Source organism: Talpa europaea (assembly GCF_964194135.1).
Source record: "Talpa europaea genome assembly, chromosome: 11".
NCBI lineage: Eukaryota > Metazoa > Chordata > Mammalia > Eulipotyphla > Talpidae > Talpa > Talpa europaea.
The window spans coordinates 22,241,593-22,255,545 of record NC_140078.1 but is presented as its reverse complement, the minus strand read 5'-3'; the positions used below and the strand labels follow the sequence as shown (position 1 = coordinate 22,255,545).

General features: G+C 47.4%; 1 protein-coding gene across 1 annotated transcript; it reads left to right on the top strand.

The window, feature by feature from the left end:
- Positions 1–2,901: 2,901 nt before the first annotated feature.
- GHRH (growth hormone releasing hormone) lies at positions 2,902–5,244 on the top strand (the record flags this gene model as incomplete). The annotated part of the gene is made up of 3 exons (XM_084246670.1): positions 2,902–2,981; positions 3,307–3,411; positions 5,121–5,244. The coding sequence occupies 3 exons, from the start codon at positions 2,902–2,904 to the stop codon at positions 5,242–5,244; spliced, it is 309 nt and encodes a 102-aa protein (XP_084102796.1).
- Between the last annotated feature and the right edge of the window lie 8,709 nt (positions 5,245–13,953).

Here is a 13,953-nt window from a genome sequence, read left to right as displayed (position 1 = left end):
GGGAACAGAACAGGCAGACTGATGAAATACACTGAGGGGAGCAGCGGGCAAAACAGGAGAGGTCTGCTGCACCATGTGGGTTGCTCCCTGGCCGGCTGGGGATCGAACTCATGCTGCAGAGGCTGTGGATTCCTTTACAGTGTGGTGCTTAACCCCTTGCACCACCAGGGAGGCCCTATCATGTTATTTTCAACTCCTTAAACAACCAGATGTGCACAGGGATGCACCAACCAAGCAGGTGTTCCTGTTTGTCCCCCTTTTTCTTTCCCCAAAGACCCAAAGACAAAGTGCAAAAGCTTTCAGTTCTTTTTCAGAATCGTTTCCCATGTGCAGGTGATGAATTCTGAAACACCCCATGAATAGGGAACTGGTGAATGGGGTATTGTATAGGGAGGTTGCTGTGCCCAGGGGTCCGTCTGCTGCCTGGGAGGTCCCTTCTGAAGTGCCCACTCCCAAATGAATTTGATGGAGAACCATAGAAAAGGGCTCCTCTCCTGTCTGGGCTCATTCTTCGCCTGTAAAATGCAGATCGTGAAACCTGCTCTAGAGGGCAAGTCTGAGGGTGAATTGTAGGAGCCAGAAAAGCACGGGGCCTTTTGGGAATTACTTGTTCCAGCCCTGAGGGAAGGGGCAGGAGGTGAGGAGGCCTAGGGCAAGTGTAGGCCAAGAGCAGGGGTTTGTGTTTGCTCTGGAGGGAGTAGGAGGCCCAGGGCTTCTGAGCAGGAGAATGAGATGAAAGAGTGGCTGGAAAGTGCCCAGGTCTTTAAAAGATGAGCAGCAAAGAAACCAAGAAAACCCGGGCTGCAGCAGGGATATAGAAAAAGTAGTGGTTGTATCAAGGGGCTGGTCTTGCTCCAAAGATCTCCCTGCTAGGAAATCTCACTGCCAGAGAGGCAGCCTGGATCAGACTGGTTGAAGGGGAACCAGATGTGAGATGGTGTGATGAGGACAGGAGACTGAAGAGCCATGGTCTGCGGAGATTTGGTCTAATGCATCTAAAAGGGCTTGTCATGTGGACAGAGGTACAGAAACTCTGGGTGGCACAGTAGGTGGATGTCAAAGGCAGAGCAGTAGGGGCAGATACCATGCTCTCATCTTTCTCTGGCCCAGCCCTTACCAGAATAGTAGAAGCTAAATAAGTATTTGCAGGATGTGATGAGCAAAACTCCTATCGAATAAGACAGACTGGCTTTGAGGTAGTGAGCTGCCTGTCACCCACAGGCAGCAAGCGTTTGAGTAGGAACTGGAGGATTTTCTATAGGGTTTGGGAAGGGAGAGGGTATACCTCAAGGAGGGGTTGACTTAGGGCAGCTCTGGAGGATTGGGGGACTTGGGCTGCGCAAAGGAGTCCCCATGGGAGTTCCCCTGGGGATCAGGGCACTCCCTGGGTTAGTCAAGACCCCAGGGCCTGTGGGGAGGGGTATGATATCCTTTGAGGGCAAGTGAGCCCCGAAAAGAAAGTGGATTCCACCAGTGCTGGCCCTGCCTGATGGAAATCACTCCTCAGCAGGACCAAGGAGGACAGGAAGACGTGGGGCGATCACAGGTTCTGCCTTTTGGGGGCTGGCTGGGGCTCTGGATGGGTCTGCACCCCCATGGAGTGTCTATCCTGCTGATGGGGAATGGGAAGACCCAGCTCCTAGGTGGCCGATTCATCCCTGGCCAGCAGCCGTTTCCACCCTAGGCAGGTCTCTGTTGACAGCTCTGGTGGAGCTGGGTTCTTCTCCCGGCTGACTGTTCTTCCCTTAATTGTAGAGCACCATGTAAGCAGCCCCAATTAAGGGTAATTAGGTGATCCCTGGGATGATCCTACTACACTGGCTCCTCAGGTTCCTGGGTCTCTTACTGGCAAAATCTAAGCATCTAGAGCAAGATTTATACCTATTTCTTCTTTCCAACTTCCTACAAAATAAAAATAGGACAAGCCTGCCCTTTGAGTCAGTCTAATATTAGATAATCACAGCAAAGACTTATGGAGAATTCCCTACATGCCAACCTACTCACTTCAGTTATCTCTTCTCATCTACCGTTCACAACACCTAACACAGGAGCCTCCCTGGTGGTACAAGGGGTTAAACACCGCACTATGAAGCAATCCGCAGCCTCTGCAACACGAGTCTGATCCTCAGCCAGCCAGGGAGCTACCCACAAAGCGAAGCAGACCGCTCCTATCTCGCCCACTGCTTCCCTCAGCAGTGTATTTCAGTCAGTCTGCCTGTTCTGTTCCCCACGCTGTCCTCTCACACAGACACCCCACCCCCTGCATCTCTGGCCTGTACCCCATATCTTGTATGCATAAATAAATAAATCTTAAAAAAAAAAAGAAAAGACCCAATGTAGTAGGCATAGTTAATAAGACACCATTTTATGAATGGGGAAACTGAGGCTCAGAAAGGAGAAGTCACTGTCCTGGGACACACCAATCTGAGCCAAGATATGAACTCAAATTTGTCTGACAAAGAGCCTAAGCTATTAAGTCCACTCACTAGGTACCACACTGGATAGCAGTGACTTAGGGCAAAGGAAAGATGCTTGCTTAGCCCATCCCTTGCTGAGGCCTGATTTCCATATGCAATGCCCTATAGGAAGAAGCTTCACCATTATCCTTAGTTTTCTGTTCAACCCTATGAGATCAGCAGGGTAACTTTATCATGTCCATTTCACAGATGGAGAAATGAAGTCAGAGCTTGTAACGGACTTGACCCCTGGTCTGTCAAGTTCTGTCTGTCTTTCAGAGTCTGGGTTCTTTTTCCTAACCTACATCTTCCAAAGGACAAGGACCAAGGCTTGCACCAAGGTCAGACCACAGCTGGGCCCAGTCAGTAAAGACCATCCCTGTTTTATGCCTCCTCCTGACTTTCCCCTCCTATCATTTTCCAGGTGCAGCCCCCAGGGAAAAGGATGCTACTCTGGGTGTTCTTTCTCGTGATCCTCACCCTTAGCAGTGGCTCCCACTGCTCCCCACTCTCCCTGCCCCTCAGGTAAGTTGTCCTGCCAGCAGGACCTGGATTCCTGTCCCAAAGTCATCCATACCATGGGGAGGGCTTGAGAGTGTGAGTGGGGGAGCTTAAAGGATGCAGAATCAAGCTATCAGTAACAACCTAGCTATCTCTTCCGGCAGTCCCCACTGCCCATCTCTGGGAGGGGGACATCGAAGCTCCAGAGAGGTCATTCAGCTGGGGTCCCACCTCCCTTGGGATGAGCTAGGCAAAGAGCAACAAAGTGAGTGCAGCAAGCAGCAAACCCCCACCCCAGCCTCATCTGGCCCTACCACCTGCCCTGTGACCTCTAACTCCTTCCATGTAGGATGCCACGGTATGCAGATGCCATCTTCACCAACAGTTACCGGAAGGTGCTTGGACAATTGTCTGCCCGCAAACTGCTCCAGGACATCATGAGTAGGCAGCAGGGGTAAGCAGAAGTTCTTCCTGCTTCAGTGCTTCCAAATGCATCAGGGTTAGGAGGGAACACATTTGGTATCTTCCCTTGCACAGCAGCTGTCATTTCTGGAATAGCCATGGAAAGACCCAGATAGCAAACCTCCCTTTTCCTCTAACTATTAAATAAGCTATTAAATAATAACTATTAAATATTGATATGTGCTTCTCCCTATGCTAGGCTCCAATAGTAGCAACACCTATGGCCGCTACCGCCCCATTGTAACTCCATGCCAGAGGCCAAGACTCTGCGCTGCGATATTTCCATGGACTTGGCACAGAGCTGGGCACATAGTGAGCACTTGGTAGTGTTAGCCATTATGTTTCACTTCTTGTCTACTCTCATAACCCTACAAAGAGGTATTCTCATTCCCATTGTACAGAGCCACTGATAGTTTGGAAAACACACACCAGACATGGCAGAGTGAGGGTCCAGACCACCTGACTTCACAGTCTGCACATTTTTCATCTTTATTTTATTTTGAAAAATTCCAAATGTACAAGAAAGCTACAGTCAATTTCCACATACCTTTCACTGTATTCAACAATTGCCTAATATTTTATCATATTTGCTTGTTCTCTATCTGTAGCTATAGGTCTATATTCAAATACAAACACCTGTACATTATTATTATTACTCTTCAGCAGAGTCATTTGAAAATAAATTGCAGTCATCATGACCCTTTACTCATAGGTACTTCTGCATATGTCTCCTAATTCCTAACAAAATGACATTCTTTTACATAATCACAGTATAACTTGCACTCAGAATCCACATTCAAATCTCATCAGTTGTCCCAAGGTGTCCTTGATAACAATTTTCTTTTTCAAATCCATATTGCAATCCAGGCCCATGAGTTGTAATTATTTGTCACATCTTTAGTGTCTTTTAATCTGAAATAATTCCTTATTCTTGGGGTTCCCTGGTGGCACAAAGGGTTAAGCCTCAGCACTATGAAGCTATCGCCAGCCACTGCAACATCAGTTCAATCCCTGGCCAGGGAGCTACCCACATGGCGAGGCAGATCTCTCCTGCCTTGCCTGCTGCTCCCCTCAGCAGTGTCTTTCAGTAGATCTGCCTGTTCTGCTCCCCACTCTGTCTCTGGTGAATCCTCTAATCCCCCCACACACCCACCTCTGGCCTACACCCCAGCTCTTGTATGCATAAATAAATAAATCTTAAAAAAAATTCCTTATTCTTTCATGGCATTGACATCTTTGATTAGTAAAGGCCAATTATTTATAGAATGTGCCTCAAATTGGATTTGCCTGATGCTTCCTCATAAGTAGGTTTAGGGCATGCATTCATGGAAGTGGTGTTGTGTCCTGCTAAGGAGGTACATAATGTCAATTTGTCCCATTGTTGGTGAGGGTAACTATGATCATTTGTTTCATACCAGTCTTCCCCTCTGTAAAGTTAATTTTTTCCCTTTGTAATGAATAAGTAATCCATGAGGAGATATTTTGCAAATATGTATTTTGCAGCCTGTACTCCTCACTGTATATGTACTTCTTCCCAATCGTTGCCATGTCTAATTCAGTTGGGTGGAAAAGTCTACACCTGATATTAGAATAGGCTTAGGGATACACCCTGCTCTACTCCCTTTGCCCTGGGCTTTCCCAGGCCTCTCTGCATCCTACCCACATAGCAGCCTCAACTGTTCTCTTTTTCTTATCAAATAGAGAGAGAAACCAGGAGCAAGGAGCAAAGGTACGGCTTGGCCGAGATGTGGACAGCATGTCGGCAGACCAAGAGCAGAGAGCATTAGATAGCATCCTGGTGTCCTTGCTGCAGAAACACAGGTAGAAGCGTGTGTGTGTGTGTGTGTGTGTGTGTGTGTGTGTGTGTGTTTGGGTTCCCACTCAAAGAATACTTGAAGAAGGAATACTTCTCCAAAGGCCTGGGGCTCTGCCAAGAGAAAAGGGAATGAGATTCCTCTTTACACACATTAGGAACTGGGGAGAAAGTGTGTGACAGAGACTACAGCTTATCTGTTGCTGATCCATAGTGTAACAAAAGCCCTGACTCAGCATCTGTGTCCTAAAATGTAACTTACTTAATAGTTCTGGGATGGGGCTCAGGTAACTAAATTTTAACAAATATCCCAGGGGCTTCTGATATGGACAATCTGAGAGGTATGCCTTGGATCCCTTGCCAGGTTCACAAAATTATAAAACTAAAGAAAGACCAGCCCCTCCCAGCACCCGGTAGACCAGTGCTCCATCTCCCCAAACTTTATTCACACTGGGAGTCAGCGAAGACAAGGAATGAGTTTTCCCATTTTACAGAACAGGAAAACTGAGCCAAAGGAGAAGCAGCTGGTCCTAAGTCAGGCACTAGCAGGCCCCAGACCTGCTCTACCTCCCCAGAGCTTCTTCACATGGAGCTCCATTTCACAGACAAAGTTTCCCCAAAATGACATGACTTTGAAGAGACTGCTATGTTTAGAGCCAAATCTTAAACTGTGACAGCACAAGCATTTCCTGACATGGCGCTTCCTGGCACTTCTGGACCAATCTGTTTAGCAAATCCAGTTCCCAACAGAGCTTTCCATGTGCTCTGTCACCTTCTTCCCAACCTAACTAGACACCAAGTGCCCAGAGATCTCACCAACCACAACTGCAGACACATGACCAGCAGGCTGCAGGAGGGGTGAGAAACAAGCTGGGAGGTGGGATGGATAACTAGGGGGCCCTGGGCCTGGTTCTTCAATCAGCTTCCTGGCTTCCTCCTCTTGAAAGGAGGGTGGTAGGCTGATCACCTCAGAGGTCCCCAAGGCTAGAATTATAAAAATAATGTCTCTGAGAATAATACCTTTCCTGTGTCTCTCACACTGAGATTAGGTCATCATCCTGCTTTATGGCCCCAATCAGGCCCTTCTGGGGTAGGGAGACCCCAAAGGGGGACAAGACTAAAAGAATGCAGGTTTTGTACCTGCAGGTTAAAAGCCAGAGGCTTCAGATAACTAGTCACAGAGCAGCAGGAAGGGGTCCGGAAGCCTCTGCAGCCGTTTTTCCCTCTGCAGCTCTGCTGCGGCAGATACCAGGCTGTACTGGTGCGCCTGAGAAAACATAAAATCAGAATGGGCTTTTATACCTTGGTTGTGTAAAGCAGAAGGATTTGGCAGATGGCACTTTTGCACCCGCCACACTTATGTCCACCTACCACACTGTAAGGTAACAGGTTTGGACTTACCCATCCTCCTTCCCTGTGAAAGTCATCAGCGACAAGCAGGTGCCAGACTCTGGCTGGGGGTCCCTGCTCTGGTGGAAATCACACACTGAGGCAGGCAGAAAGTAAACAAGTGCTGTGCAGTGGATGACTTAATCTGTGATAAATGGTAAGCAGTGTATGGGGCGTGGTGAATGTGGGCGCCAGAAAGAATAACCTCGTGTAACCCTGTCTGGGGATTTGAGGCAGTTTCTTTAAGGGGAAGTGACAGGGTCAGGATCTCAGGGGGAGCCAGGTGGCAGAGTCGGGGCTGAGACTAGGCTTCAATTTGCTGGCACACGGGAGATCTATCCCCTCATCCCCGTTGTCTATCCTGGCACACAGCCAGCCAGTCCTGGCCCTAGCGTGTCCTTCACCCCAGCTCCAGGTGTCCTGCTCTATCTCGCCCTTATTTCTCTTCCCCACTGAGCTTTTTCTTTCTTTTTGCAATAGGAATTCCCAAGGATGAAGACCCTGCCATGTTTTATATTACCTGCAGCCAAAACACAACGGTTCCCAGTTAATCCTATTTAATTCCTGACCTACTTTTTCCTTTATAAATACAATAAAAATCCCCATACTCGTCTGCATTTCAATTTTCTTTTATCTTCAGTGTGATTTTTTTTTTACATATTTTACATAGTTACATCTCCCAAAGTGGTGTTACAGGTATGATAAAAAAAATTGCTAACATTTACCAAGCGCTCAAGTCTTAGCCAACAGCATCATGCAGCGTCCTCTGTGCTCCTCACACCACCCAGTGTCATCCTTCTCATTTCACAGACAAGGAACTGAGGCACAGAAAACTTACCTGGATCACAAGGTCTCAGCTGACAAGTGAAAGAGCTGGAATTCAAACCCAGGTAGTCTAGCCCAGAACCACATTCTTGATCATATTCCTCTTCTCTGGGCCAAAGTTGTTCTTCATCCACTGGTGACATGCTCATCTATAATCAATATGATGTATTAATTCATCAAATATTTAGAGCACTTGCTATGAGCCTGGCACTGTTCTAGGCCTGGGGGATATAATCACGAGCACACAAAGCCTGACGGAGGAAAAATAATAAAAACAAGTAAATAGAGAATATGTCAAATGGTAGCAAATGTAAAAGGAAAATAGTTTAAGGACATGCAGAGTGCTAAAAATGTTATTTTATCTCTATAATGTATGTATGTGCTATCTAGTGGTCACTGATGAGGTGACATTTAAGTAAAGACCTAGAGGAAGAGAGGGAGTTAGTCTTATGAATACTTCACTCCAGGTAGAGTGAAAACCCAAGACAATTGTCCTGAGGCAAGAGCGTGGAAGGAGAAAGAGCAAGGAGGTCAGTGTAGCTAGCTAGAGCAGTGTGAGTAGAAGGAAAGGAGGCCAGGAGAGAGGAGGAGGCCAGCGCCTAGGGACCCTTGGAGGCCACGGGAAGGACTTGGGATCTCACCCTCTCTGAGATGGGAACCACCAGAGTTTAAGCAGGAGGACATGATCCGACTTACTTTTAAATTCTCTCTGAGAGTGGGCCTCCCCGGTGGCGCAGCGGTTGAGCGCTGGGTTGCAAAGCTGCCCGCAGCCTCTGCAGCTCCAGTTCGATCCCCGGCTGCTCCCCGGCCACCGGAGGAGGGTCCCACATGGCGCGCAGACCTCTCCTGCCGCCCGCTGCTCCCCTCAGCAGTGTACTTCGGTCCTTCTGCCTGCTCTGCTCCCTGCTCTGGCTCTGGTGAATTCTCTCACCCTCCTGAGCTTCTGACTGTACCCAGTGCTTGTATAAACAAACAAACGAATGAATGAATGAATGAATGAATGAATGAATAAATAAATAAATTCTGAGAAAGAGTCAAATTCTGGATACATTCTTAAGGCAGAACTTGTTTGCTGATGGATAGGGTGTGGGGATTGGAGAGGAGTCAAGAATTACTACCAAGTTTTTGGCCTAAACAACGGGAAGGATGGAGTTTCCATTTAGGAGCTTTGGTGATGGGCGGAAAATTCGGAGTTTGGGTTTGGACATGTTGAATCTGAGATGTCTATTAAAAGTCCAAGTGAGCATGTTGAGTATAAGAGTCTGGAACCAGGAGAGATGTCTGGGCTCTTGGTTTGGCTCAACTGCCATCGCCAGTCGGATGATCTTTAAAGTCAGGAGAGTGGGGTAGATCACCAAGGAAGAAAGAATAAAGAAAGGGTCCAAGGAATGACCCCAGGACACCCACATTTGTAAAGTTTGGAGGAAAGATTAGGAACCAGCAAAGGAGCCTGGGAAAGAGCAGGCAGTGAGATAGCAGGAAAATTCCAAGAGGAATTGCAGAAGCCAACTGGAGAAAGTTTCAATAAGGGACCATATCAAATGCTGATGGGTCAAGTCAATGGAAAACTGACCCATAGAAGCTACTGGTCACCTTGGCAAGAACAAACTGGGTAAAATTCTGACAATTGGATTAAGAGATGGGAGGAGAGTAATCAGAGCTGGAGTTATAGAAACCTGGCTGTTCAAAACGGTGGCCTCCAAGCCACATGTCTACTAAACACTTGAAATGTGGCTGGTATGAACTGAGAAGTGTTTTAAGTGTAAAACTGGATCTCAAAGATGATATGAAAAAATAAAAAACATCTCAACAATGTTTTATACTGATTACATATAAAAGTAATATTTTGGATATATTGGATTAGATAAAATATATTAAAATGAATTTCACCTGTTCTTTATTTTGTTACTTTGGTTGCTAGAAAAACTCAAGTCACCTTGTGGATATAATGTGGCTTGCATTGTATTTCGATAGGACAGTGCTGATAGAGACGGTTCTTTTGAGAAGTTCTGCCATAAGGAAGCTGAGAACTGAAGCTATTACAGGGACCCTGGAATCTAGCCCTTCTTTGTCAAGTTATCTTCCTATTGTTGAGTTAATCTGATCTTGTTTGTTGTGAAAACCAGAAAACCCTGGTTAGGGGCCTCCCCAGTGGCGCAGTGGTTGAGCGCTGGGTTGCGAAGCTGCCCGCAGCCTCTGCGGCGCCGGTTTGATCCCCGGCTGCTCCCCGGCCACCAGAGGAGGGTCCCACATGGCGCGCAGACCTCTCCTGCCGCCCGCTGCTCCCCTCAGCAGTGTCCTTCGGTCCTTCTGCCTGCTCTGCTCCCCGCTCTGGCTCTCGTGAATTCTCTCACCCTCCCGCGCTTCTGACTGTACCCAGTGCATGTATAAACAAAACAAACAAACAAACCAGCAAACAAATAAATAAAGCATGCCTCTATTAAAAAAAAAAAAAAGAAAGAAAGAAAACCCTGGTTAGGCAATACCCTGCTTCTCTGCTACCCTGGTGTTCAACCCCATTAAGCCAGGACCCCTGCCACCCTTCTCAGGAGTGAGCGGAGATCTGGGCTTCCTTTCGTCGTATCAATAGTCAGACAAAAAAGCCGACAAAGCCACTGACCTGAGGTACCTATGTCAGAGATGACGCATTTTTCCCTTCATGAAACATTTTCTCTGGGTCAGCTCTCCCCACGTATCATCTACCCTCCACATACTTCACATTAGAGTCTCAGAACTCCCTGGGTGGACCAAAATGCTCTGTATTTTTTTTTTAAAGATTTATTTATTTATGTATACAAGAACTGGGGTGTATGCCAGAGGTTCGGGGATGGGGGGGTGAGAGGATTCACCAAAGACAGAGTGGGGAGCAAAACAGGCAGATCTACTGACATACACTGCTGAGGGGAGCAGCAGGTGAGATAGGAGAGGTCTGCTGCACCCTGAGGGTAGTTTCCTGGCCGGCAGGGAATCGAACTCATGCCATGCTGCAGTGGCTGCGGATAGCTTCACAGTGCTGTGACTTAACCTCTTGGGCCACCAGGGAGGCCCCCAAAATGCTCTGTATTTTGATTTGGGTGATGGTCACACCGGTGTAGTTAGATGTAGAAATTCACTGAACTGCCCACTTAAGACATCTGCATTTTACCATAAGTAAATTCAACCTGAAAAAACAAGTGTGAAAAGTCTGGTTGAGGGGATATGTTTTAAGTACAAGAAGAATCACAGTGTTTTAGAGTTGATGGGGACTCACACATGAGCAATCCCACCCCTTCTACAGTCTGGCACACACGGTACCCCATCCAGATCCCACGGGCCTGGCAGGCAGGTCTCTGGCCTCGCAACAAAACCACAACTGTAAAGCCAACTAAGTTCTTCACAGGGTTTAGACCACCTGCTCTCCCTGGAAGCCCCCAGTTTACCCTCCACGTATGAATGTGAAGCGTGGGAAAGGCTTCGCAAGGGGCTACTGTGGCAGCTCCACTGAGGAGACAATACCAACAACGGGAAACAAAAGCCCCTCCAGAGGGGAAGGCTGGCCATTGAGAGCTGGGCAGTCCACTTAACCGAGAGAGGCAGGCAGGCAGAGAACCAGCCAAGGAATGAGAACAAAGGAGGAGACTCTGAATGATCCCTGCCTGGGCCAGCCCCCACCCTCACCCCAGCTCCCTTCCCCCAGACCCACCTGCTCATCTCTTTCCTTGGCCTGTCTTGACAAAAGCAAAAACTAAGGGCTCTCTCAAGTTCCAATTAGTTTTTCAAATGAAATAACGATCACTGCGACCTGCTGCTACTTGAGATTTTTGAGGTGAACGCAATTATAAAGGAAAAAACCGCGATGCCTACAATTCCTGGGCTTTATCACCATTAACTACAACAAGCGTCTTGAAAGACTTGACCCTTTCCCACAGAGGTGTTAGGAGCTTCCCATTCTCATGGGGGTCCTACTTGAGATCTAGCACTACTTTTTTTCCCTGAAGAAATGCTCTAATCAATGGGGTACTTGCCATTTTCAATGATAATCCCTTATGTTTGCATTCACTTAAAGTTCACAAGGAGGCCCCCCACCCATTGCTTCATTTGCTCCCTCCACAGACCCCCAGAGAAAGGCAGAGGACGAGGACTGCTGGCCTCACAGAGGTGAGGGTCACGTGACCATGGGGTCCTATAGCTCCAGGGAGCAAAACTGGGACTGGTTCCTGACTCTTGATTCCAGAGTGGTCCTCTTATGCAATTTTGAGTCTCCGGGTCTCTCAGGAAATGCGAATCAAGTGAATTAAATGAACAAACAAATGTGGACCTGGTTCAAACTGTTTATCGGGCTCCTGCTGAGGACATGTAGGAAATAATGATTATAATATCATCACAAACAGAGTCAATGCTAAATGCCAGGAGCACTGGTATGTTTTTGATGTGATCTCATTTAATGGGAAACTAAGACCCAGAGAATGATGCCTAAGGACACATGGTTAATCAGAAAATTCAAAGCTGATCACCTGGACTCTAAATCACCATGCTTATGGCCTCCCTGGTGGCACAGGGGTTAAGTCTCAGGGCTATAAATCTATCACCAGCCACTGCAGCATGGGTTCCATCCCTGACCAGGGAGCTAACCTACATGCTGCAGCAGACCTCTCCTGTCTCGCATCCTGCTCCCCTCAGCCATGTATTTCAGTAGATCCACCTGTTCTGCTCCCCACTGTCTCTGGTGAATCCTCTCACCCCCCACCCCACACCTCTGGTCTACACCCTAGAGTTCTTGTATGCATAAATAAATCACTGTACTTAGTATTCCTTAGCTAAGGCCAGGCCCAGGCACTGCTGTGATAGCAAAGAAAACACAGAGATGTTAAAGCAGTAAAAACAGATCTTATTTAGAACTACTGCAATAGGAGGAAAGAGACCTCAGTATAGAACTCAGCTTGATTCCAAATTCAGCATGAGCATATGGAAACTGACTAAGAGGATACATCAGGGGTAAGGGATCTTGGCTAACCCACCTAATGGGATTCTTGCTGAAGACAGGTAAGGTGGTCAGACATTAGCTAGGGGAAGGGGGACCTCATCAGTTATCAATATGATCAGGTAGCTAGACTGGGGGAGGGGAGACCTGAGGCTAAACAGACTTAGCAGATTCTTGCTAAAATTTGTATTTAAAATAAAATAAAATAATGGGCCTCCCTGGTGGCGCAGCGGTTGAGCGCTGGGTTGCGAAGCTGCCCGCAGCCTCTGCAGCGCCGGTTCGATCCCCGGCTGCCAGGTGAGGGTCCCACATGGCGCGCAGACCTCTCCTGCCACCCACTGCTCCCCTCAGCAGTGTACTTCGTCACTCTGCCTGTTCTACTCTCTGCTCTGGCTCTGGTGAATTCTCTCACCCTCCCGGGCCTCTGACTGTACCCAGTGCTTGTATAAATAAATAAATAAATCTTAAAAAAAAAAAAAAGTTACTCTTTAAAAAAAAAAACAAAATAGGGCCTCCCCGGTGGCATAGCGGTTGAGCACTGGGTTGCGAAGCTGCCCGCGGCCTCTGCAGCTCCAGTTCGATCCCCGGCTGCTCCCCGGCCACTGGAGGAGGGTCCCACATGGCGCGCAGACCTCTCCTGCCGCCCGCTGCTCCCCTCAGCAGTGTACTTCGGTCCTTCTGCCTGCTCTGCTCCCCCCTCTGGCTCTGGTGAATTCTCTCACCCTCCCGCGCTTCTGACTGTACCCAATGCATGTATAAACAAACAAACAAACAAACAAATAAATAAAACATGCCTCTATTAAAAAAAAACAAAATAAATAAAATAAAATAAAATTTGTATTTTATAAGGAAGTACACAGATGGGCCTAGGAGCAGCTTGACTAAAGTTTGATCAAGCAAAGAATCTTTGTCAGTGATGAATAATTTGAGCAAAAATCTTGTGGATTTTATAAATGAGGCATTAGGCCTGCTGTCAACTTGAGCCTTTCCAGACCTGCTAGGCTACCAGCTAGCAGATTCTCCCCTGGAGGTTTGTTCCAGAGCTAAGTCTTTCAAAAGGCTGCAGCCAGTGGGTAAGGCCAGAAAGAACATGTGAGATAAGTTTCTGGCTCTGCTATATCCCAACACAAAACTCAAGTTCCCTGAAATTTGCCATTGGTCCTAAAATAAAATCCGTCCCTTTACCAAAGCCCTTAAAAGCCGTATTTGTTCTGGCTTCCAAGAATATTTTCCTTGCTAACTACACCCTAGTTACACTGGCCCACTTTCAGTTGAAATATGCCAAGCTCTTGCTTCAGAGCCCTTGCGTATTTTCTGCCTAGAGTGCTCTTCCCCAGTTCTGCAAAGGCTTCTTTTTCTTCAGGTGTCAGTTTAGCCTTCCCAACCCTCTAGTTAAAATTGCTTCCTTTGAAGTCTTTCTTACACTTAAAATCACTGCTCCCATTCCCCCATTCCCTCTAGCTTATTAGTGGATCAAGGACAGAAACTGTATCTTCTTGCTTATTGCCACAGCTTCAGACACAACAGAGCCTGGTGCAGAGCAAATG